The sequence below is a fragment of the Anas platyrhynchos genome, chromosome 1 (assembly GCF_047663525.1).
Source record: "Anas platyrhynchos isolate ZD024472 breed Pekin duck chromosome 1, IASCAAS_PekinDuck_T2T, whole genome shotgun sequence".
NCBI classification, from domain to species: Eukaryota; Metazoa; Chordata; class Aves; order Anseriformes; family Anatidae; genus Anas; species Anas platyrhynchos.
Window position 1 is genome coordinate 200,947,595 of NC_092587.1, and position 24,356 is coordinate 200,971,950.

At 53.2% G+C, this 24,356-nt stretch overlaps 2 protein-coding genes across 2 annotated transcripts; one reads left to right on the forward strand and one right to left on the reverse strand.

Moving 5' to 3' along the window:
* Positions 1–231: 231 nt before the first annotated feature.
* Positions 232–8,844, reverse strand: LOC119714918 (uncharacterized). The gene is made up of 13 exons (XM_072032819.1): positions 8,373–8,844; positions 7,248–7,402; positions 5,337–6,176; positions 5,095–5,156; positions 4,517–4,673; positions 3,769–4,025; positions 3,367–3,452; positions 2,927–3,045; positions 2,131–2,251; positions 1,812–1,935; positions 1,128–1,306; positions 694–822; positions 232–364 (listed from the first exon to the last, which is right to left on the reverse strand). The coding sequence occupies exons 3-13, from the start codon at positions 5,410–5,412 to the stop codon at positions 262–264; spliced, it is 1,413 nt and encodes a 470-aa protein (XP_071888920.1). The 5' UTR covers positions 5,413–6,176; positions 7,248–7,402; positions 8,373–8,844; the 3' UTR covers positions 232–261.
* A 6,656-nt stretch (positions 8,845–15,500) lies between these two features.
* LOC113841504 (uncharacterized) lies at positions 15,501–23,745 on the forward strand. The gene is made up of 13 exons (XM_038172025.2): positions 15,501–15,663; positions 16,634–16,788; positions 17,801–18,640; positions 18,821–18,882; positions 19,304–19,460; positions 19,952–20,208; positions 20,525–20,610; positions 20,932–21,050; positions 21,726–21,846; positions 22,042–22,165; positions 22,671–22,849; positions 23,155–23,283; positions 23,613–23,745. The coding sequence occupies exons 3-13, from the start codon at positions 18,565–18,567 to the stop codon at positions 23,713–23,715; spliced, it is 1,413 nt and encodes a 470-aa protein (XP_038027953.1). The 5' UTR covers positions 15,501–15,663; positions 16,634–16,788; positions 17,801–18,564; the 3' UTR covers positions 23,716–23,745.
* The last annotated feature ends 611 nt before the right edge of the window (positions 23,746–24,356 follow it).

Genomic DNA, 24,356 nt, shown 5'->3' on the forward strand with positions numbered 1-24,356 from the left:
CATTTCTGTAGTGTGTGGGTGAGCGAGTCCTCTCACGGGTTCTCCAGTGAGGCTGTAGAGTCTCCCTCCTCAAGGGGAGACACTTGAAAGCCATCTCCACAGGACATGCTCCTTGGACACTGGTGCTGGGTAGCAATGTTTGAGCAGGGGGTTGGCCAAGCTGACCTCTTCAGGTACCTTCCAACCTCAACCATTCTGTGTTTCTGTGAAATCAGAACACTACAAAGCCCGTCTGGTCCTTCCAGCAGGAAGCAAAAGACTTTATTGGGCTCGCAGCTGCTCCCAGCTGCGAGGGGTCCTCGCTGGTTTCCCTGATGCTCGTGTCATCTTTGGCATTGGAAGCACAGGGATTTTCTCACCAACGCTAGGGAGAGAAAAAGAAAGGGTTCAAGTTTCTGTTCCAGTGAGGGCAGCAGAGTGACACTCCCTGCTCCCTTCAGCCCCAGTCCTGTGCAGCGTGCATATGCAGGAGTCCCAAGGCTCTGTGTGGCCTTGTGGGGGCCCCTCGAGTCCCAGCCAGTGACAGGGAATCTACGCAGCGCCAGGCCGAGGCGCTGTGTGAGACCGGGCTGGAGACCTTTGGCCAAGCAGCTACGGAAGGCCAGGGCAAGGGTTCTCGTGAGCCTGGGGGCCTCATTGCCCAAGGAAGGGGCTGTTGCTAGTGGAATGAAGGCTGTTGCAGGAGAGGTTTACCAAATCAGAAGATCCTCTGCAGAATTTCCAGGGATGTCGACAGCTCTGCTCTTGGTCTTGTCTTTCTGCAGGACCTCCCCTCTCCTCTCCAGCTGTTTCCTCACGCGCTCAGTCCGCACTGAAAGGCAGCTGCAGCAACAGAGAAAAAAACTCTCAGGTGGGCTCTGAAGGTCCTCACCTGTCTGCCCAAAAGCAGGGAGCACAGCCTCCTTCCATTGTGGGTGCGTCACTGTCAGCTGCAGGGGAGCTTTAGGACTTTGGGTCTGCAGGGGGACAGCTGGAGGCAGGGCCTCTCCACGGTCATTCTCTCCGCGAGGCAGCCAGGGGATGGAGAGCCAAAGCCCAGAGCTGAGCAACCCGCATGCTGGATCCCTCGGGCAGCCTGCTGCAGCTCAGCTTTTCCTGGCCTTTTTTGGAAGCTGGCCCACACTTACCTGGCACTCGGTTTGCTCAGAGGAGCTGCCTCAGCCTTCTTCTCCGGCGGGTGAGGGATTAGGACATGCTGCTGTTTCATGTCCACTGGCACCATCTGCAGAGACTTTTTCCATTCCACAAGTGCCATGGAGGATGTGCTCTCTGTCTGCAGCCCCTGCATTTCCTTCTGCGTCTTCTGCTACAGGGGAAGCAGAAACAAGGAACGTTTTTAGATGGGGGTGCTAACGTGGGAGCTGTCCCATGGCAGTGGGGCAGTCGTCCCCTCAGGGTTTCCGCAGGCTCAGGGCAGTTTCCCTGCAGCCTGCTTTCTCTCAGAAAGGCAGCATGAAAGGGTAACACCCTCAGCCTCTGAAACTAAGGGCAAGAACACTTTCACTGCAGTGGGCTTTGCAGGAGCCCTTGTCCTTCTCAGAGGAAAACAAGGCTCAGAAAGTGCACGCTTTTCTCTTGGAGAGAAGCTTCCTTGCAGAGCTAAGAGGGGAAGAGTGTGCACATGGCCCCCTGAGAGAAGAGAAAGGTTCCTTCTCGAGTGCTTGAAAGCACTTGTCATACCATGGGCCCGTGTCTCAAGCAGCATTTTTCCTACAGGGCACAAGGGCATGCAGTTATTAAAGAAATGTCAAATCTCCATGATGGCAACCCGTGAAACAACCCGGCAATGGGCACACAGATGCAGTGGCTACCTGTCCTCCTCTCCGTTGACCCTCACAGGCAGGGGCTTGAGTTTGGGGCCAGGCCACAGCACAGAGCTTGCCCTTCCCCTCTTCTGCCATTCTTGAGGAGCTTTCCTCACGGGTTGTCAGCAGCCTGCAAGCACAGAAGAGGAGGATTTCCTGCTCTAGTTTTTGCTCACCAATCAGGTCCCCAGCAGGGAAAGGGAAGTTGGTGGGGCATGTGTCGGGACCCCTGTGGAATTCACCAAGTCCCCATGTCTAAGGAAAGCCGCTTGATGACTCAAGAAAAGCCGAGGGGCTGCTTCTTTTAGGCTCCCCCCAGCCTCACCTGCGAGAAGGCTCTTTTTCCACTGCAGCCTGGCTCAGCTTTGCCTCCCCTTTCATCTTGGAGAGTCTGGATAGAGAGAGACTCTGGGGTGTGAGCAGCTGGCTCTTAATAGGAGGCATCCCTGTAAGGAGGAAACGAGAAGGCTCGTCAGTGCTGCTCCTTGGTGGCCACACAAAGAGGCAGGGAATGAGCCTCCCTGCTGGATCCGGTGCTACTTGTAAAAGGCAGAGCAAGCTGGGAGATGGGTTGGCCGAGAAGGGAGTCTCCTTGGCCACTGGCATTTCACGGGTGGGGATGGGAGTCATCTGCACAGGACATGCTCCTTGGACACTGGTGCTGGGTTGCCCAGTTTGAGCAGGGGTTTGGCCAAGCTGACGTCTTCAGGTAGCTCCCATCCTAAAACCATTCTGTGTTCTGTGAAATCGGCACACTACGAAGCCCGTGCTGGTCCCTCCAGCAGGAAGTAACAGTCTTTATTGGGCTTGCAACTGCTCAGGTGGGGATGGGAGTCCTGGGACTCCCTGCTGCCACTGTACCCCACATTCTACCTTTGGACACATCTAATCCTGTTGAATGCTATGGGAAGCGCGGGGCTGCCCTGCCATTCTGGTTCCTACGAAGGCCCAGCAGAGCTACTGCCACAGGGAACTGGGGTCAGAGGAGGGGCCTCATCCTGTGCAAAGCGCAGCCTTCCAGCCTCGCCTCTGTACCCCTTGCCCTCAGGAGGACATTCAGAAGGGAAGGGCAGAGAGGTCTCCCAGGGGCTGTCACTCCCAAGAGCCCGCTCTCACATTACCTCTTCTGGTAGACTCTCCCTCCACACTTGCGTCTCCCTTCTTCTCCAAAGCAGAACCCTTGGGTGCTTGGAGAGACCCTTCCCCTGCAGCTCTTCCCCGAGGTATGTAGAGCCCAATCCTGGAAGAAAGACCAAGGCAGTGTGACTACAGGGCACCACATTCTAGGGCTGTAGGGTGCTGGTCTTGGTGCCAGCATCTGAGAGGGGCTTGCTGTGGGCTGGGCAGGGAATAGACATCCTCCCAGCCCTTGGTACACAAAGAGAATGCCCCCAAAACAAGCAAGAATCGGTGTGGAGTGGAGGAGGAACCAGTGCTTGGAAAAGTCCCCCTCCAGCTCCTCCCTGAGCACTGGGCAAGCCCTGGCACTGCTGACCTTCCGGAGAGGAGCTGAAAAGCTGCCAAAACTCTCAGCCAAGGGCTGCAGAAGCAATGCACCCACCTGGGAAAGATGATGACACCTCGAGAAGCTGGATGTGAGACCATGCTTTTTCTCTCCGATGTGGCCAACTCCGTTGTGCTTAAACTCTGCAGGAGAGACAGTCGTGGGTGAGACCATGGACAGGAAGGGATGCCCGTGCCAATGAAGGCATCGCGGCTGCTCAGGCAGAAAGCTGCCCACGGGCAGAGCTTGCAGGGCTTAGTGTTCACCCCTCCTTACAAGCAGCACAAGCTGCCCAGCAAGTGCCTGCACCCGGCAAATCACTGCCTGGCTTTGTGCAGGGGCCAGACTCCTGTGCCTCATCAGGAGACGCGTCTGACCCAGAAGGAGAAGTCCCTCCCAACGGCCTCTCGGGGCATTTCCCAGGAGCCCTGGGCTGTGCTGGTGCAGTGAGAAACTTACAGTGAGGCGGCATTTCAACAGCTGGCCGTTGCTATTCAGGTTGTGAACAAAGTCGGAGGAAAAGTGCATTTGGACTCTGTTCTGGCGGAAGACCAGACGGCCGATGTCCTTGAAGATGAAATCCACAGCCTGCTTCTTTGCAAGGGTGTAGGAGAGAAAGAGCAGGGTCTCCTGAATGCAGCGCTGCACGGTGTCCCGAGGAATGCCGATGTCCAAGGACAACCAGGCATAATTCAGGAAAACAAATGGAGGTATTCCTGAGGGAGAGGAAGCAAGGAGAAAATAACTAAGACAGGCCTGCAGAGGAGGGCAGTCCCAGTTGGGTAGCTTCTGGGCCCTCCAGCACTGCTACAGAGCTGTCTTGCTGACTGCTCGTCTGGAGGAAGAGAATCCCTGAAAGACAGAGCTCCAAGAGCCTGGGGCAGCACAGTCGTGGGGCATCGCTGATGCCATAGAAGCTGATGCCCAGTGTCAGCCTGCACCTGCTGTTGTCCGAACTGCTTAGAGCAGAAGTCAACCACCAACGCAGCCATCAGGGTGCCAACAGGATGGGGAGGGACGTTTCTGGGAGCTGGTGTCTGGAGGGACGTGCAAGGCATTGATGGGCCTTGGCTTGAGAGGAGCTCAGGCCTTTCTCTGGACCTCCTGGAGGAGCTGTGGAACCCCTCCACTGCCCTCCCAGCAGCAGCTGAGCATGCAGCCCAAAGTCCCCGCGCGTGGGAGCCCAGACAATCATCTCTCTTCTTACCAGGAAAAGTTTCTTTCTTGTAAGGGAGCCCATGAACATTGGCAAAGTGCTCCGAAACCTGGAAGACGGGCTTCTTTGCGTCAAGGAGTTTAACGCCTGCCATGGGCCGGTCCTGTTTAACAGCAAAGAAGGTGCCCAGCCCAGGTACTGTGACACCCTGAAAAGCAAGAAATCAGGAACACGGGTCAGTATTTCTGGGGCTTCTCCAAGCAAGAAGATGGGCCCTCATGCCTTGGCCACTGCTCATGAGAAGTTGCCAGGCAGTGTCACTCTGCAGAGCCCTGGAGATGGCCTCAATGTCATGGATTTTCCCAACAAGCAGGGAAAGCCTTGAGTGCCAGCACCAGCGACATGCTGGCCTGCCCACTCTGGCCACGGGCAACACACAAGCACCAGGCAGAATGGACCCCGTCCTTCTGCTGGAGCTGGGCTCTTCTTTTGTGCATATTGCCAGAGCAGCAAGGGGCCCCTGACACCTCTGCAGTTTGCAGGCCACCGCTGGGGTGTTTCTGATGCTTGAGGAGGCGGGCTGTGGGAAAGAGCAGAGTAAGAGGGCAGGATGAGGCTGCCAAGCTCACCTTGTTCAGCGCAAACTGCCTGCGGATGAAGTGGGATACTGCATCCCAAACTTTCACAATCTCTGAAAAGCAAGGGCAAGAGACGTCATACTGCAAGCCAGCTTTCTCGTCCAGCACAGTCCTCGTGGCCAATGGGGCCAGTGTCTATGTCCCCAGACCCTCCCTCTCTCTCCCCACAAGAAACTGCAGCTCAAGTGGGCTGCGCTGCTGCCTGTTCCTCAGGCACCTCCTGTTGGGCTCACCATCGTCCTGGAGGTGCATGAGTGTTGGACACATGAGGCGGCCGTTGCACAGGATGGGAGCACTCCTGGCCTCCATCTCGCTCCGGGCCTCCTCCACTCGTCAGCAGGAATTGTCCCACGCGGGGACGCTGCTTCCCAGTGCCTTTGGCTGCTTTCTGCAAGGCAGCTCCTCAAGATCACAGCGGCAGCACCAGCAGAGCAGCACCAGCCACTGCCTCCTGAAGGCCTCGCAGCCAAGTGAGGGCAGGTCGCGGCGCACAGGGCTTTTGAGCAGGACGTGGTGTGATGTCACAGACGGCCCCGCTGTTGCCTCATCGCGTGTCACAACAGGGGCTGCAGCCTGCCCTGTCAGGGAGCTGCCTCCCCAAGGAGACTGCTGCACCCTGGAGATTCGGGCAGAGCAGTCCGCAGGCTGTGAGGGTCACTGCAGGGTGCTGGCCCCAGGCCTTGCCCCAGGAGCAGGAAAGGAGGCTGCAACTTCTCTTAGCACTGTCCAGGACTTTTCCTTGGGCTGAACCTTCCCACGTCATCCAGCTATAGGTGCAGGGAGCACCGTCCCCTTCCACTTTCTGTGCGTGACCCTCAGCTCTGGTGATTTTTTAGCCAGCAGGGTGACCACTGGAGTTAGAGCCTCTTCGTTTTCATTCCTTCTCTGAAGCAGCCAGTGGGTGGATGGCCAAAGACTGCACTAGAGTGTTGGGGAATACTGTGACTCCAAATGTGTAATAACGCAAGTGCATTTTAAAAGAGGTCAGTCAGAAGTCTGATCACACTGCAAACATTTGGGCAGCATTTCTCTCTCCTCTTCTGCTTTTTCTTCCAAGTGGTTGCAGCTACCCACTATAAATAAAACAAATGAAATAAAGGAAAGTGGTGAGGAAAATGTAATGTTACATAGCCAGGTGTGCATTCTCGTGAAAAATGGGCTCCAGACAGTTCTTTCTATGTTAATGAGGCCAAGTGCCCACACCAGGCTCAGACTCTTTAGGTAGCTTGTTAACTGCCACAGACCACAACGTGGAGTGATGGCACTTGGTGGAGCCTGCAGAACTGGCACACCCAGTATGGTCTTAGCAAAAGCTGTACATACCCGCCTGAGAACTTTTGCAGGACATGCTAGGGGAGTTTTAGGTTGGATCTTAGGAAGAACTCCTTTACCGAAAGGGTTGTTAGACATTGGAACAGGCTGCCCAGGGAAGTGGTGGAGTCCCCATCCCTGGAGGGATGAGGTCCCATCCCTGGGACCCTTCCAATTAGGTGGTAAATTCTTCATCCCTGGAGGGATGAGGTCCCATCCCTGGGACCCTTCCAATTAGGTGGTAAATTCTTCCTTGCCCTCCCATCGCCACATAGCCACCAATACCCTATACCTAATTTGCACCCACTTTCCGAAGATCCATCCACTCCAGACTCCTTATCAGGGTCGTATGCTACTTGGATAGTAATATTACAAGATGACCTTAAATTGGCTAGATTATATCCCCCTACATTTTCCGTTTTTGAACAGTCAGGTTCCCGACCAAAACTAAGCCCCAGATTACGCAAGATCTTTTGTTCGCTGCTATCATTGTCCCCCGTACACCGACTTTTAACATTTCCCCATGCTTGTAAAGCAAATTTCGGTCCCTCAGGGAGGGTATAGTCTACCCTTTCCATTCCCCAACATTTAGTGGACCACATCTGATTATTATATAATGCACTAGTCCAACTTCCGGAGGGTATCCCGTATAGTGGGATTTCCATATTGCCCCTCGGAAGTGCAGTGCATATCCAACAGTCTGATAAATTTAAAGACCGGGCCACTCTTTCGGTTACGTTTACATACGAGTTTTCCTTCCATGCTTGAGCTGATACAATAGTTACAAGCAATGTCCAAAGTCTACGCATGTTGCCTTTTCAATTTACACTTACTTGGTCCCGTCGTTTCAAGTGTCCATGGACCTTGTGTTGACTTGTTGATTCTCGTGTGGTGAATCCAAGCAGGTTGTTCTTTAATTTTTACTGCAGTGTATGACGTAAGCAGCACCTGAAAGGGTCCTTCCCATTGGGGTTCCCAAGAGTTTTTTCTGTAAGAGATTTTACATATATACAATCTCCAGGTTGTACATTGTGTATAGGTCTATCCAAACCCCTACTCCGGGTTCCAGCTACATGTTTTCCAATTTTATCTAACTGTTTCCCTAATGCCACCATGTAGGATGTCATAATTTCGTCTCCTGCTTGTGCGGACATCCCCTTCTGCCCCTTCTGCACTCCATAGGGTCGTCCATACAGGTTTTCAAAAGGGCTCAGTCCCTCCTTTGCTCTTGGCCTTGTTCGTATGCGTAAGAGAGCCAAAGGAAGAGAGTGAGGCCAGCCCAGATTAGCCTCCTGTCCCAATTTTACAATCTGTTGTTTGATCAAGTGGTTCATCTTTTCTACCTGGCCACTTGACTGAGGGCGATATGGGGTATGAAGTTGCCAATCTATACCTAGATGGCGGCTGATTTGTTGCACTATTCTTGAAATAAAATGTGGTCCCGTGTCAGAGGATATAGTAGCTGGTACTCCAAAACGTGGTATTATTTCCTGCATTAGTATTCTTACCACTTCCCTAGCCTTGGCTGTTCTGGTAGGAAACGCCTCTGGCCAACCTGAAAACGTGTCAGTTAATACCAACATGTATCGATACCCCCCTTTTCTTGGGAGTTCCGAAAAATCAATCTGCCATTGCTGTCCAGGCCCATTCCCTTTTCCAATTTGGCCTATCTCTAATTTTGGAGTACTTTGGGGATTAGTCTGGAGGCAAAGGTCACACTGCTGAGTCACTTGTCTCACAGTGGTGTATAGATTCCTTGCTACAATTTTTCTGATCAAATGCTTATATAAGGCTTCAGCCCCCCAGTGCCTTTCTATGTTCCTCTCTTACCAAGGGCCATATCATATAAGAGGGAATAATCATTTTCCCTTGGGGGGTAAGAGCCCACCCCTCCTCCTTATAGGAACCTTCTAGATCAGTAATTAATTTCTGATCTTCTTTGGTATATTTGGGCTTACCTTCTAGGGAGATTTGCCCATCAGGGATCAGGGCCCCTTCTGTTTTCACCTCCCTTTTGGCTGCATGTTTTGCCTCTCTGTCCGCCAGCTCATTTCCTTTTTCCAATTCTGAGTTTGCTTTTTGGTGTGCTCTAATGTGCATGACTGCCACTTTCTCAGGGAGTTGAACTGCTTCCAACAACTTCAGGATTTCTTTTGCATGCTTGATATTTTTGCCGTGCGAATTCCATAATCCCCTCTCCTTCCAGATCACTCCGTGTGCATGTACAACCAAAAAGGCATATACAAGGGCTGACATCCCTTCCATCACCTACCTGTGCTCTTGCTCTCCCCATGCAGGTTGCTGCCGAGCAGGGAGGCCAAGCGCAGTCTTCCTGCACCAAAGATACACCAGCAGACAAGCCAGCAACGTGCCAGAAACAAGAGCCGTCCCAGGGACTTCTGGATGGGCCTGTTCAGAGCAGCGAGCAGGAGCAAGGGCTCGGTACGCGCAGGGGGGCTGGCTGGTCCTGGGCCACCCCTCCCCTTGGGTGGTGGTGTGGGGGGAAGGCAGGGGCTTGCCCATCACCTGCTCAGGCCCTAACCTACACCTCTCTGTCTCCCACAGGCATCCATGACCTCACACAAGCCCCGGCACACCAGCCACGGCCCGCCCACATCAGGAGACAGGCGCTTCGGGCTCTGCGCAGTGCTTTGTGCTGCAGCTTCATCGCAGAAGAGTGGGAGTAGCAGCGCCCAGCTGCCAGCAACAGGAGGGCGCTCGGAGCTGTACGCTGACATCACTGAAAGGAACAGGACAGTGCCCCAGGAATTCAGATGCCCCACCACATCCTGCCTCCAGCCTCAGCTCATCTGCAGCTGCCTTCTGCTGACAGCCGTGCTGGGGACAGCCCAAGGCCTCAGCCAGCTTGTGGCGCGGGGGGCAGGCAGAACTGCCAAATGGCCGCCAGGGCTGTCAGAGGGCGGGGCTGGAGCCGCCCTGTCAGGGAGCAGCTTTTCTCTCTCTCTCCCTGCACTCAGGGAGCACTTTCCTGTAGATCCCCTTTCCTGTAGGGCCACAGCTGAGCCGAGCATGCCAGCACTGAGAAGGAAACTCTCTCCTTTCAGTCCCATACAATCCTCGAGAGTGCCCCAGGGGGTGTGCAAGGTGATCCATTTGGGTGTGGGAAGGAAATGCCTTGTTTCTTGCTGGGTGTCTGGTTAATAAGCAACAGCTTTTGCCAGCAAATCCTCCACTTGTGTGCTTGCAGATTGCAAAATAGTGTGTTAGTGATTGCCTTCTGCTCTTGGCAGCTGGCACAGCTGCAGGTGTAGGGCAGCAGCAGGGCATCAGATGCTGTGGCATCAGTGACACACCATGATTGTGCTGCACCAGCCTCTTGGAGCTCTGCCTTTTAGGCATTTCCTTCTTTCCACAGGAGCCATCAGCCAGCCAGCTCTTTCACAGTGCTGGTGGACCCAACAGATGCCCATATGTGACTGCCCTCCTCTGCAGGCCGGTCTTCGTTACTCAGAAGCTCCTTGCTGCTTTTCCCTTAGGTGTACCTTCAGTTGGTGTCCTGAATTATGCCTGCCTTTCCTTGGACACCAGGACATGCTCCTCCGCAAGAGCAAAGTCCAAGCACAGTTTTCCACAGCCTGGAAAAACCATGGGCTGGGGGAATGGCTCTTCCCTTCCCAGCCCACAGCAAGCCCCTATCAAGATGCTGGCACCAAGAGCAGCGCTCTACAGCATTGAAAGCGGTGCCCTGGAGTCACACTGCCTTAGTTTTGCTTCCATGATTGGGCTCCATATACCTCATGGAGGAGTTGCAGGGGAAGCTCCTCTCTGTGTTGCAGAGCACACACTTGTCCCTCAGGACACCTCAGAGACTTGAGAAGTCTTAAAGGAAACACCCCTGGAAGATGCGGACGATGGGCATATGGATGGCAGCAGCTTCATCCGCCAGGGAGTTCACCCCACAGGATATGTGGTAACAAACATCATCCCAAAAGGCTGAAATCATCTCCTTAGTAAGAGCTTTTGAGCTGGCAAAAGGGAAAAGAATTAATATTTGGACAAATCAGAAGTATGCCTTTGGTGGGGTGCATGCACACGGTGCAATTTGAAAGGAGAGAGGACTCTTACCATCCTCAATTAAACATGCAGAAGAGATACTGAAGTTACTCCAAGCTGTATACCTGCCTATTCAAGTTGCCATTACGCACTATAAAGGACATCAAGCACGGGATACTGGTATTGGAAGAGGAAATAGATCGGCTGTCAGAGAAGCCAAGGAGGTGGCAGAACAGGCATCAGAGAGTCAAATTTTGGCACTAGTACCAGCACTTTACAGCATTGAAAGATGTGCCCTGGAGTTACACTGGCTTAGTTTTGCTGCTAGGATTGGGCTCCATATATGACGTGGAGGAGCTGCAAGGGAAAATCACCTCCCAACACCTGAAAACAGGTAAGTAAAACAAGAAGAAGGGAGAGGAGAGGATGGAGGAGGAATCTCACAGAACAGGTAACATGACAGCAGTCTCCTGGCAGCCATGGCCAAGACGCCACCGAGGAGCTGCTCTGACTAGCCTTCTCTTTTCCTCCTTACAGGGATGCCTCCTGCTATTAAGAGCCGGCTGCTCACGTGCCAGAGTCGCTCTCCAGCCAGACTCTCCAAGATGAAAGGGGAGGCAAAGCTGGGCCAGGCTGCAGTGGAAAAAGAGCCTTCTCGCAGGTGAGTCTGGGGGGAACCTTAAAGAAGCAGCCCCTGGGCTCTTCCCCTTGAGTCATCGAGTGGCTTTCCTTTAACACAGGGACTTGGTGAACTCCACGGGGGTCCTGACACATACCCCACCAACTGCCCTTTCCTTGCTGGCCACACAGTTGGTGAGCAAAAGCTGTAGCAGCAAATCTTCCTCTTGTGTGCTTGCAGAATGCTGACAGCACGTCAGGAGAGCTCCTGAAGGATGGGAGAAGAGGGGAAGGGCAAGCGCTGTGCTGCGGCCTGGCCCCAAATTCAAGCCCCTGCCTGTGAGGGTCAACGGAGAACAGGATAGGTAGCCACTGGATCTGTGTACCCATTACTGGGTTGTTTCAAGCATTGCCTTTGTGGAAATTTGATGTTTCTCTTATCATTCCACACTCCTCCTCCTTGTAGGAAGTATGATGCCTTTGTTAGCAGTGAAATGAAAGAATTCTGCAGGCATCGCTGGCTGAGGAGCAGCTCAGTTAAGAATGGGAGAAGGAAGAGGACTTCTGAGCACAACTCAAGGCTCTCAAGGAAAGAGTGGGAGAGTGAGGAAAATGTTATCATCCGTGATGGAGGAGGGCTCCTCCAAAGCCTACTGCTGTGAAAGTGTCTTCCCCTTAACTTTAAAGGCGAAGGCTGAGGCCTTTCATGCTACTTTTCTGAAAGAAAGAAGGCTGCAGGGAAACTGCCCTGAGCCTGGGAAAACCCTGAGGGGATGACTGCCCCACGGCCATGGGACAGCTCCCACATTAACACCTCCACATAAAAACATTCCTTCTTTCTTCTTCCCCTGTAGCAGAAGACGCAGGTGGAAATGCAGAGGCTTCAGACAGAGAGTGCATCCTCCATGGCACTTGTGGAACTGAAAAAGTCTCTGCAGATGGTGCCAGTGGACATGAAACAGCAGCATGTCCTCATCCCTCACCTGCCAGAGAAGAAGGCTGAGGCAGCTCCTCTGAGCAAACGAAGTGCCAAGTAAGTGTGGGCCAGCACCCAAAAAGGCCAGGAAAAGCTGAGCTGCAGCAGGCTGCTTGAAGGATCCAACATGTGGGTGGCTCAGCTCTGGGCTTTGCTTCTCCATCCAGCAGAACTGGGGACCTTCTGAGCCCACCTGTGAGTTTTTTTCTCACTTGCTGCAGCTGCCTTTCAGTACGGACAGGGCGGGTGAGGAAACATCTGGAGAGGAGAAAGGCGGTCCTGCAGGAAGACAAGACCAAGAGTAGAGCTGTCAACATCCCTGGAGAGACTGCAGAGGATCTTCTGATCCGGTAAACCTCACCTGCAACAGCCTTCTTTCCACTAGCAACAGCTCCTTCCTTGGGATCACAAGTGCTCACATGTAGTCCCTTGGCTCACAAGAACCCTTTCCGTGGCCTTCCGTAGCTGCTTGGACCAAGGTCTCCATCCCGGACTCACACAGTGCCTCAGCCTGTCATTCCCTGTCACTGACACAAGGGGCCATGGGCTGTCCTTGGACATCAGCATTCCTCGGGACACCGTGCAGCGCTGCATTCAGGAGACCCTGCTCTTTCTCTCCTACACCCTTGCAAAGAAGCAGGCTGTTGATTTCGTCTTCAAGGACATCGGCCGTCTGGTCTTCCGCAAGAGCAGAGTCCAAATGAACTTTTCTTCTGACTTTGTTCACAACCTGAATAGCAACGGCCAGCTGTTGAAATGCCGCCTCACTGTAAGTTTCTCACTGACATATATCCCGCTGACGGCAGATTCCTTCCTGGGCACCCAGGAAGGAACCCCTTCCTGGGGAAGAGGAAGGAGGCCCTGCAGGAAGGCAGGACCAAGAGCAGAGCTGTGGACAGCCCCGGGAAGACTGTGGAGGAGCTCCCGCTCTGGTAGTCCTCTGCTGCAACAGCCTTCTTTCCACAGCCCCTTGTTCAGTGAGGCCTCTGGGCTCTCACTGGCACCCTTCTCCCTGAAGGGAGCAGGGAGCGTCACTCAGCTCTCCTCACTGGAGCGGAATCTTGAACCTTTCCAGAGAATCACAGAATGGCTTGGGTTGCAATTGAGTTAAAGATCTTCTATTCCCTCCCGCCCCCTGCCATGAGCAGGGATGCCATTCACTAGAGCAAGTAGCCCAGTGCCTCATCCAAACAGGTCTTGAAGACCTCCAGGGATGGGGCATCCACGGCTTCTCTGGGCAAGCTGTTCCAGTGCCTCACCACCCTCTGTGTGAAGAAATTTTGTGGCCACCAAGGAGCAGCTCTGACTAGCCTTCTCTTTTCCTCCTTACAGGGATGCCTCCTGCTATTAAGAGCCGGCTGCTCACACCCCAGAGTCGCTCTCCAGCCAGACTCTCCAGGGCGACAGGGAAGGCACAGCTGGGCCAGGCTGCTGGGGAAAAAGAGCCTTCTCCCAAATGAGGCTGGGGGAAAGCCATAGAAGGCAGCCCCAGAGCTCTTCCCCTTGAGTCGAGAAGCTTTCCTTGCACACAGGGACTTGGTGAACTCCACAATGGGCATGACGCATGTCCCACTGACGGCAGGTTCCTGCCTGGGCACCCAGCAGGTGAGCAAAATCTCTCGCCGCAAATCCTCCTCTGTTGTGTTTGCAGGCAGCTGACAGTGTTTCAGGAGAGCTCCACAAGGATGGGAGAACAGGGCAAGGGCAAGTGCTCTGCTGCAGCCAGGCCCCAAACTCAAGCACCTGCCGGTGAGGGTCACCGGAGAGCAGGACAGGTAGCCACTGTGGTCCGCCTACCTGGGTTGTTAGAAGGGAAATGCTTCTGGAGATGTGACATTTTGACAATTATTGTGCCTTCTTCAGTGCCTTCTTCATGATTAAAGAGGAGCTCCCCATGGTGGGCTTTGAGCTCCTTGATGTAAAGAAGCCCATCTTCGATGTTTCAGAGACCTTTCCCAGTATTCATGGGCTCCCTTACAAGAAAGAAACTTTTCCAGATAAGAAGAGAGATGAATGTCAGGGCTCCAATGTGCAAGGATGTGGGCTGCATGCTCAGCTGCTGCTGGGAAGGCAGTGGAGGGGTTCCACAGCTCCTCCAGGAGGTCCGGAGAAAGGCCTGAGCTCCTCAGAAGCCAAAACTTGCCAATGCTTTGCACCTTCTGGCTGGCAGCAGTCTTTTGCTGTATATCAGATTTGAGAGCCTGGCCTGACATATCAGACCCACAGGAGTAGAGGGATCTAGTGGACACTGGCTTGCCAGTTACACCCCAAATCATTATACTGATGCATATGTGAAGCACAGCGAATAGGATGCATGGCCTTTCTCCTCCTGATATCCTTATGGCATGGCACGCGCACCTTCCTCATGATGGCTTATGCATCTTCCCGAAGAACCGCAGAAATCTGGTACGTAGTTGACTGACAGTTCAATATGAACTTATTTCAGGGCCCCAGTGAAACATGCACGATACGTCTATTCACATATAAAGGAAGCTCTTGCAGAGCCTTCCTACAAAGTTTTCCACACTCTAGAACCAGACGACTGTTTTGGTCCAGGTAGCCCAGCTGGAAGGGACCACATCAGATACTCGTAACTACCCACACTGCCATCAAATAGAAGGGACAGACTTCCCCATTGGAGACATGCAGCTCATTGTAAGAAGACACCACCACCTAGCAACACAACGCAGAGAAAGGTGCCCCCCCTGAAAAAGACACAACACGGACCCTGAATCTTGAACTCTCTTCTCCAGACCTGACTTCATCCCTGGACTGCGGCCACAAGGACACATCATGCTACAGTCTCCAACCACACAAATTAGATACACCTTGAACTGTTCTTTTAATCTCTGGACTTCCTTTGAGAACTATTTAGAGATACTTTATAAATAATTTGTATACTTTTGCTTTCCTCAAAGCGGACGGTTGTTCATACATTAATAGCATTTGAGTTGAGGTTCCAAATTCTAAGCAAAATATTGTTAGGGTACATTCTGTATGGATTAGGAGCCTGTGGAATACAGAGAGGCAGTGTCACAACAGTGACTCGGGACGTGTGACAGAAGAGGGACCATGGACCCAAGAGCAGATTTACAAAGGTTCTACTGAAGTTTGTTTCACGATCGTGTGACCCCTCTGCCATTAGGGAAGTGAGAGGTCACCATTAAAATATTCAGCAGTTCATATAAAATTTGCAACAAAATGCTGTGTGAACATACACAGTCACATTGTTACAGCAGTCCTGACTCCACCAATCGTCTTCCTCATTTCCATGAAACGCGGTGCTTTGGACTGAGGCCTCGGGTAGACACCAGTCCTTCATTTATGTCTCCCTGAGAGCTTGCTCTTCTCCAGAGTTAAGCTTTCTCAAAACAGGATTTTTGGTGTTTTGTCACCTAATCTGCTTGTTGCTCCTAGCATGTCCTGCAAAAGTTCTCAGGCGGGTATGTACAGCTTTTGCTAAGACCATACTGTTCAACTCCCTGAGAAAGTGGCAGTCATGCACATTAGAGCACACCAAAAAGCAAACTCAGAATTGGAAAAAGGAAATGAGCTGGCGGACAGAGAGGCAAAACATGCAGCCAAAAGGGAGGTGAAAACAGAAGGGGCCCTGATCCCTGATGGGCAAATCTCCCTAGAAGGTAAGCCCAAATATACCAAAGAAGATCAGAAATTAATTACTGATCTAGAAGGTTCCTATAAGGAGGAGGGGTGGGCTCTTACCCCCCAAGGGAAAATGATTATTCCCTCTTATATGATATGGCCCTTGGTAAGAGAGGAACATAGAAAGGCACTGGGGGGCTGAAGCCTTATATAAGCATTTGATCAGAAAAATTGTAGCAAGGAATCTATACACCACTGTGAGACAAGTGACTCAGCAGTGTGACCTTTGCCTCCAGACTAATCCCCAAAGTACTCCAAAATTAGAGATAGGCCAAATTGGAAAAGGGAATGGGCCTGGACAGCAATGGCAGATTGATTTTTCGGAACTCCCAAGAAAAGGGGGGTATCGATACATGTTGGTATTAACTGACACGTTTTCAGGTTGGCCAGAGGCGTTTCCTACCAGAACAGCCAAGGCTAGGGAAGTGGTAAGAATACTAATGCAGGAAATAATACCACGTTTTGGAGTACCAGCTACTATATCCTCTGACACGGGACCACATTTTATTTCAAGAATAGTGCAACAAATCAGCCGCCATCTAGGTATAGATTGGCAACTTCATACCCCATATCGCCCTCAGTCAAGTGGCCAGGTAGAAAAGATGAACCACTTGATCAAACAACAGATTGTAAAATTGGGACAGGAGGCTAATCTGGGCTGGCCTCACTCTCTTCCTTTGGCTCTCTTACGCATACGAACAAGGCCAAGAGCAAAGGAGGGACTGAGCCCTTTTGAAAACCTGTATGGACGACCCTATGGAGTGCAGAAGGGGCAGAAGGGGATGTCCGCACAAGCAGGAGACGAAATTATGACATCCTACATGGTGGCATTAGGGAAACAGTTAGATAAAATTGGAAAACATGTAGCTGGAACCCGGAGTAGGGGTTTGGATAGACCTATACACAATGTACAACCTGGAGATTGTATATATGTAAAATCTCTTACAGAAAAAACTCTTGGGAACCCCAATGGGAAGGACCCTTTCAGGTGCTGCTTACGTCATACACTGCAGTAAAAATTAAAGAACAACCTGCTTGGATTCACCACACGAGAATCAACAAGTCAACACAAGGTCCATGGACACTTGAAACGACGGGACCAAGTAAGTGTAAATTGAAAAGGCAACATGCGTAGACTTTGGACATTGCTTGTAACTATTGTATCAGCTCAAGCATGGAAGGAAAACTCGTATGTAAACGTAACCGAAAGAGTGGCCCGGTCTTTAAATTTATCAGACTGTTGGATATGCACTGCACTTCCGAGGGGCAATATGGAAATCCCACTATACGGGATACCCTCCGGAAGTTGGACTAGTGCATTATATAATAATCAGATGTGGTCCACTAAATGTTGGGGAATGGAAAGGGTAGACTATACCCTCCCTGAGGGACCGAAATTTGCTTTACAAGCATGGGGAAATGTTAAAAGTCGGTGTACGGGGGACAATGATAGCAGCGAACAAAAGATCTTGCGTAATCTGGGGCTTAGTTTTGGTCGGGAACCTGACTGTTCAAAAACGGAAAATGTAGGGGGATATAATCTAGCCAATTTAAGGTCATCTTGTAATATTACTATCCAAGTAGCATACGACCCTGATAAGGAGTCTGGAGTGGATGGATCTTCGGAAAGTGGGTGCAAATTAGGTATAGGGTATTGGTGGCTATGTGGCGATGGGAGGGCAAGGAAGAATTTACCACCTAATTGGAAGGGTCCCAGGGATGGGACCTCATCCCTCCAGGGATGGGGACTCCACCACTTCCCTGGGCAGCCTGTTCCAATGTCTAACAACCCTTTCGGTAAAGGAGTTCTTCCTAAGATCCAACCTAAAACTCCCCTAGCATGTCCTGCAAAAGTTCTCAGGCGGGTATGTACAGCTTTTGCTAAGACCATACTGGGTGTGCCAGTTCTGCAGGCTCCACCAAGTGCCATCACTCCACGTTGTGGTCTGTGGCAGTTAACAAGCTACCTAAAGAGTCTGAGCCTGGTGTGGGCACTTGGCCTCATTAACATAGAAAGAACTGTCTGGAGCCCATTTTTCACGAGAATGCACACCTGGCTATGTAACATTACATTTTCCTCACCACTTTCCTTTATTTCATTTGTTTTATTTATAGTGGGTAGCTGCAACCACTTGGAAGAAAAAGCAGAAGAGGAGAGAGAAATGCTGCCCAAATGTTTGCAGTGTGATCAGACTTCTGACTGACCTCTTTTAAAATGCACTTGCGTTATTACACATTTGGAGTCACAGTATTCCCCAACACTCTAGTGCAGTCTTTGGCCATCCACCCACTGGCTGCTTCAGAGAAGGAATGAAAACGAAGAGGCTCTAACTCCAGTGGTCACCCTGCTGGCTAAAAAATCACCAGAGCTGAGGGTCACGCACAGAAAGTGGAAGGGGACGGTGCTCCCTGCACCTATAGCTGGATGACGTGGGAAGGTTCAGCCCAAGGAAAAGTCCTGGACAGTGCTAAGAGAAGTTGCAGCCTCCTTTCCTGCTCCTGGGGCAAGGCCTGGGGCCAGCACCCTGCAGTGACCCTCACAGCCTGCGGACTGCTCTGCCCGAATCTCCAGGGTGCAGCAGTCTCCTTGGGGAGGCAGCTCCCTGACAGGGCAGGCTGCAGCCCCTGTTGTGACACGCGATGAGGCAACAGCGGGGCCGTCTGTGACATCACACCACGTCCTGCTCAAAAGCCCTGTGCGCCGCGACCTGCCCTCACTTGGCTGCGAGGCCTTCAGGAGGCAGTGGCTGGTGCTGCTCTGCTGGTGCTGCCGCTGTGATCTTGAGGAGCTGCCTTGCAGAAAGCAGCCAAAGGCACTGGGAAGCAGCGTCCCCGCGTGGGACAATTCCTGCTGACGAGTGGAGGAGGCCCGGAGCGAGATGGAGGCCAGGAGTGCTCCCATCCTGTGCAACGGCCGCCTCATGTGTCCAACACTCATGCACCTCCAGGACGATGGTGAGCCCAACAGGAGGTGCCTGAGGAACAGGCAGCAGCGCAGCCCACTTGAGCTGCAGTTTCTTGTGGGGAGAGAGAGGGAGGGTCTGGGGACATAGACACTGGCCCCATTGGCCACGAGGACTGTGCTGGACGAGAAAGCTGGCTTGCAGTATGACGTCTCTTGCCCTTGCTTTTCAGAGATTGTGAAAGTTTGGGATGCAGTATCCCACTTCATCCGCAGGCAGTTTGCGCTGAACAAGGTGAGCTTGGCAGCCTCATCCTGCCCTCTTACTCTGCTCTTTCCCACAGCCCGCCTCCTCAAGCATCAGAAACACCCCAGCGGTGGCCTGCAAACTGCAGAGGTGTCAGGGGCCCCTTGCTGCTCTGGCAATATGCACAAAAGAAGAGCCCAGCTCCAGCAGAAGGACGGGGTCCATTCTGCCTGGTGCTTGTGTGTTGCCCGTGGCCAGAGTGGGCAGGCCAGCATGTCGCTGGTGCTGGCACTCAAGGCTTTCCCTGCTTGTTGGGAAAATCCATGACATTGAGGCCATCTCCAGGGCTCTGCAGAGTGACACTGCCTGGCAACTTCTCATGAGCAGTGGCCAAGGCATGAGGGCCCATCTTCTTGCTTGGAGAAGCCCCAGAAATACTGACCCGTGTTCCTGATTTCTTGCTTTTCAGGGTGTCACAGTACCTGGGCTGGGCACCTTCTTTGCTGTTAAACAGGACCGGCCCATGGCAGGCGTTAAACTCCTTGACGCAAAGAAGCCCGTCTTCCAGGTTTCGGAGCACTTTGCCAATGTTCATGGGCTCCCTTACAAGAAAGAAACTTTTCCTGGTAAGAAGAGAGATGATTGTCTGGGCTCCCACGCGCGGGGACTTTGGGCTGCATGCTCAGCTGCTGCTGGGAGGGCAGTGGAGGGGTTCCACAGCTCCTCCAGGAGGTCCAGAGAAAGGCCTGAGCTCCTCTCAAGCCAAGGCCCATCAATGCCTTGCACGTCCCTCCAGACACCAGCTCCCAGAAACGTCCCTCCCCATCCTGTTGGCACCCTGATGGCTGCGTTGGTGGTTGACTTCTGCTCTAAGCAGTTCGGACAACAGCAGGTGCAGGCTGACACTGGGCATCAGCTTCTATGGCATCAGCGATGCCCCACGACTGTGCTGCCCCAGGCTCTTGGAGCTCTGTCTTTCAGGGATTCTCTTCCTCCAGACGAGCAGTCAGCAAGACAGCTCTGTAGCAGTGCTGGAGGGCCCAGAAGCTACCCAACTGGGACTGCCCTCCTCTGCAGGCCTGTCTTAGTTATTTTCTCCTTGCTTCCTCTCCCTCAGGAATACCTCCATTTGTTTTCCTGAATTATGCCTGGTTGTCCTTGGACATCGGCATTCCTCGGGACACCGTGCAGCGCTGCATTCAGGAGACCCTGCTCTTTCTCTCCTACACCCTTGCAAAGAAGCAGGCTGTGGATTTCATCTTCAAGGACATCGGCCGTCTGGTCTTCCGCCAGAACAGAGTCCAAATGCACTTTTCCTCCGACTTTGTTCACAACCTGAATAGCAACGGCCAGCTGTTGAAATGCCGCCTCACTGTAAGTTTCTCACTGCACCAGCACAGCCCAGGGCTCCTGGGAAATGCCCCGAGAGGCCGTTGGGAGGGACTTCTCCTTCTGGGTCAGACGCGTCTCCTGATGAGGCACAGGAGTCTGGCCCCTGCACAAAGCCAGGCAGTGATTTGCCGGGTGCAGGCACTTGCTGGGCAGCTTGTGCTGCTTGTAAGGAGGGGTGAACACTAAGCCCTGCAAGCTCTGCCCATGGGCAGCTTTCTGCCTGAGCAGCCGCGATGCCTTCATTGGCACGGGCATCCCTTCCTGTCCATGGTCTCACCCACGACTGTCTCTCCTGCAGAGTTTAAGCACAACGGAGTTGGCCACATCGGAGAGAAAAAGCATGGTCTCACATCCAGCTTCTCGAGGTGTCATCATCTTTCCCAGGTGGGTGCATTGCTTCTGCAGCCCTTGGCTGAGAGTTTTGGCAGCTTTTCAGCTCCTCTCCGGAAGGTCAGCAGTGCCAGGGCTTGCCCAGTGCTCAGGGAGGAGCTGGAGGGGGACTTTTCCAAGCACTGGTTCCTCCTCCACTCCACACCGATTCTTGCTTGTTTTGGGGGCATTCTCTTTGTGTACCAAGGGCTGGGAGGATGTCTATTCCCTGCCCAGCCCACAGCAAGCCCCTCTCAGATGCTGGCACCAAGACCAGCACCCTACAGCCCTAGAATGTGGTGCCCTGTAGTCACACTGCCTTGGTCTTTCTTCCAGGATTGGGCTCTACATACCTCGGGGAAGAGCTGCAGGGGAAGGGTCTCTCCAAGCACCCAAGGGTTCTGCTTTGGAGAAGAAGGGAGACGCAAGTGTGGAGGGAGAGTCTACCAGAAGAGGTAATGTGAGAGCGGGCTCTTGGGAGTGACAGCCCCTGGGAGACCTCTCTGCCCTTCCCTTCTGAATGTCCTCCTGAGGGCAAGGGGTACAGAGGCGAGGCTGGAAGGCTGCGCTTTGCACAGGATGAGGCCCCTCCTCTGACCCCAGTTCCCTGTGGCAGTAGCTCTGCTGGGCCTTCGTAGGAACCAGAATGGCAGGGCAGCCCCGCGCTTCCCATAGCATTCAACAGGATTAGATGTGTCCAAAGGTAGAATGTGGGGTACAGTGGCAGCAGGGAGTCCCAGGACTCCCATCCCCACCTGAGCAGTTGCAAGCCCAATAAAGACTGTTACTTCCTGCTGGAGGGACCAGCACGGGCTTCGTAGTGTGCCGATTTCACAGAACACAGAATGGTTTTAGGATGGGAGCTACCTGAAGACGTCAGCTTGGCCAAACCCCTGCTCAAACTGGGCAACCCAGCACCAGTGTCCAAGGAGCATGTCCTGTGCAGATGACTCCCATCCCCACCCGTGAAATGCCAGTGGCCAAGGAGACTCCCTTCTCGGCCAACCCATCTCCCAGCTTGCTCTGCCTTTTACAAGTAGCACCGGATCCAGCAGGGAGGCTCATTCCCTGCCTCTTTGTGTGGCCACCAAGGAGCAGCACTGACGAGCCTTCTCGTTTCCTCCTTACAGGGATGCCTCCTATTAAGAGCCAGCTGCTCACACCCCAGAGTCTCTCTCTATCCAGACTCTCCAAGATGAAAGGGGAGGCAAAGCTGAGCCAGGCTGCAGTGGAAAAAGAGCCTTCTCGCAGGTGAGGCTGGGGGGAGCCTAAAAGAAGCAGCCCCTCGGCTTTTCTTGAGTCATCAAGCGGCTTTCCTTAGACATGGGGACTTGGTGAATTCCACAGGGGTCCCGACACATGCCCCACCAACTTCCCTTTCCCTGCTGGGGACCTGATTGGTGAGCAAAAACTAGAGCAGGAAATCCTCCTCTTCTGTGCTTGCAGGCTGCTGACAACCCGTGAGGAAAGCTCCTCAAGAATGGCAGAAGAGGGGAAGGGCAAGCTCTGTGCTGTGGCCTGGCCCCAAACTCAAGCCCCTGCCTGTGAGGGTCAACGGAGAGGAGGACAGGTAGCCACTGCATCTGTGTGCCCATTGCCGGGTTGTTTCACGGGTTGCCATCATGGAGATTTGACATTTCTTTAATAACTGCATGCCCTTGTGCCCTGTAGGAAAAATGCTGCTTGAGACACGGGCCCATGGTATGACAAGTGCTTTCAAGCACTCGAGAAGGAACCTTTCTCTTCTCTCAGGGGGCCATGTGCACACTCTTCCCCTCTTAGCTCTGCAAGGAAGCTTCTCTCCAAGAGAAAAGCGTGCACTTTCTGAGCCTTGTTTTCCTCTGAGAAGGACAAGGGCTCCTGCAAAGCCCACTGCAGTGAAAGTGTTCTTGCCCTTAGTTTCAGAGGCTGAGGGTGTTACCCTTTCATGCTGCCTTTCTGAGAGAAAGCAGGCTGCAGGGAAACTGCCCTGAGCCTGCGGAAACCCTGAGGGGACGACTGCCCCACTGCCATGGGACAGCTCCCACGTTAGCACCCCCATCTAAAAACGTTCCTTGTTTCTGCTTCCCCTGTAGCAGAAGACGCAGAAGGAAATGCAGGGGCTGCAGACAGAGAGCACATCCTCCATGGCACTTGTGGAATGGAAAAAGTCTCTGCAGATGGTGCCAGTGGACATGAAACAGCAGCATGTCCTAATCCCTCACCCGCCGGAGAAGAAGGCTGAGGCAGCTCCTCTGAGCAAACCGAGTGCCAGGTAAGTGTGGGCCAGCTTCCAAAAAAGGCCAGGAAAAGCTGAGCTGCAGCAGGCTGCCCGAGGGATCCAGCATGCGGGTTGCTCAGCTCTGGGCTTTGGCTCTCCATCCCCTGGCTGCCTCGCGGAGAGAATGACCGTGGAGAGGCCCTGCCTCCAGCTGTCCCCCTGCAGACCCAAAGTCCTAAAGCTCCCCTGCAGCTGACAGTGACGCACCCACAATGGAAGGAGGCTGTGCTCCCTGCTTTTGGGCAGACAGGTGAGGACCTTCAGAGCCCACCTGAGAGTTTTTTTCTCTGTTGCTGCAGCTGCCTTTCAGTGCGGACTGAGCGCGTGAGGAAACAGCTGGAGAGGAGAGGGGAGGTCCTGCAGAAAGACAAGACCAAGAGCAGAGCTGTCGACATCCCTGGAAATTCTGCAGAGGATCTTCTGATTTGGTAAACCTCTCCTGCAACAGCCTTCATTCCACTAGCAACAGCCCCTTCCTTGGGCAATGAGGCCCCCAGGCTCACGAGAACCCTTGCCCTGGCCTTCCGTAGCTGCTTGGCCAAAGGTCTCCAGCCCGGTCTCACACAGCGCCTCGGCCTGGCGCTGCGTAGATTCCCTGTCACTGGCTGGGACTCGAGGGGCCCCCACAAGGCCACACAGAGCCTTGGGACTCCTGCATATGCACGCTGCACAGGACTGGGGCTGAAGGGAGCAGGGAGTGTCACTCTGCTGCCCTCACTGGAACAGAAACTTGAACCCTTTCTTTTTCTCTCCCTAGCGTTGGTGAGAAAATCCCTGTGCTTCCAATGCCAAAGATGACACGAGCATCAGGGAAACCAGCGAGGACCCCTCGCAGCTGGGAGCAGCTGCGAGCCCAATAAAGTCTTTTGCTTCCTGCTGGAAGGACCAGACGGGCTTTGTAGTGTTCTGATTTCACAGAAACACAGAATGGTTGAGGTTGGAAGGTACCTGAAGAGGTCAGCTTGGCCAACCCCCTGCTCAAACATTGCTACCCAGCACCAGTGTCCAAGGAGCATGTCCTGTGGAGATGGCTTTCAAGTGTCTCCCCTTGAGGAGGGAGACTCTACAGCCTCACTGGAGAACCCGTGAGAGGACTCGCTCACCCACACACTACAGAAATGGATCCTGAGGTTCAGATGGAAGCCACTGTGTTTGCTTCTGCGCCCATCGCCTCCTGTCCTGTCATTGGGCTCCACTGAAATGAGCCTGGCTCCATTGCCTTTGCACCCTGCCCGCAGGCATGCAGTTATCCACTGATCCCCCCCTGAGCTTTCTCTTCTCCAGGCTAAACAGTCCCATCTCTCCCAGCCTCTCTTCATAGGAGAGATGCTCTGTTCCCTCAATAATCCACCTCACAATTTTTGTGGGACTGTTAAGCAGTTCAAGTAGCACCACTCGTGGCCTGCCAAGACAGCCACGAAGGCCTCCTAGCTGAGGCTGCTGATTCTCCCTTGCTGAAAGACAGGTGCCCTTAGGATCCAGCATCAGATCCTGCCTGTGC

Excerpts from the sequence above, each read along its gene's own strand:
- LOC119714918 (XM_072032819.1), bottom strand. The coding sequence starts at position 5,412 with ATGGAGGCCAGGAGTGCTCCCATCCTGTGCAACGGCCGCCTCATGTGT. Across the intron at positions 1,307-1,811 it reads GTCAACGGAGAGGAGGACAG|CAGAAGACGCAGAAGGAAAT; the intron begins GTAGCCACTGCA and ends CTTCCCCTGTAG. Across the intron at positions 365-693 it reads GCAGAGGATCTTCTGATTTG|CGTTGGTGAGAAAATCCCTG; the intron begins GTAAACCTCTCC and ends TTCTCTCCCTAG.
- LOC113841504 (XM_038172025.2), top strand. The coding sequence starts at position 18,565 with ATGGAGGCCAGGAGTGCTCCCATCCTGTGCAACGGCCGCCTCATGTGT. Across the intron at positions 20,611-20,931 it reads GGTGTCATCATCTTTCCCAG|GATTGGGCTCTACATACCTC; the intron begins GTGGGTGCATTG and ends TCTTTCTTCCAG. Across the intron at positions 22,166-22,670 it reads GTCAACGGAGAGGAGGACAG|CAGAAGACGCAGAAGGAAAT; the intron begins GTAGCCACTGCA and ends CTTCCCCTGTAG.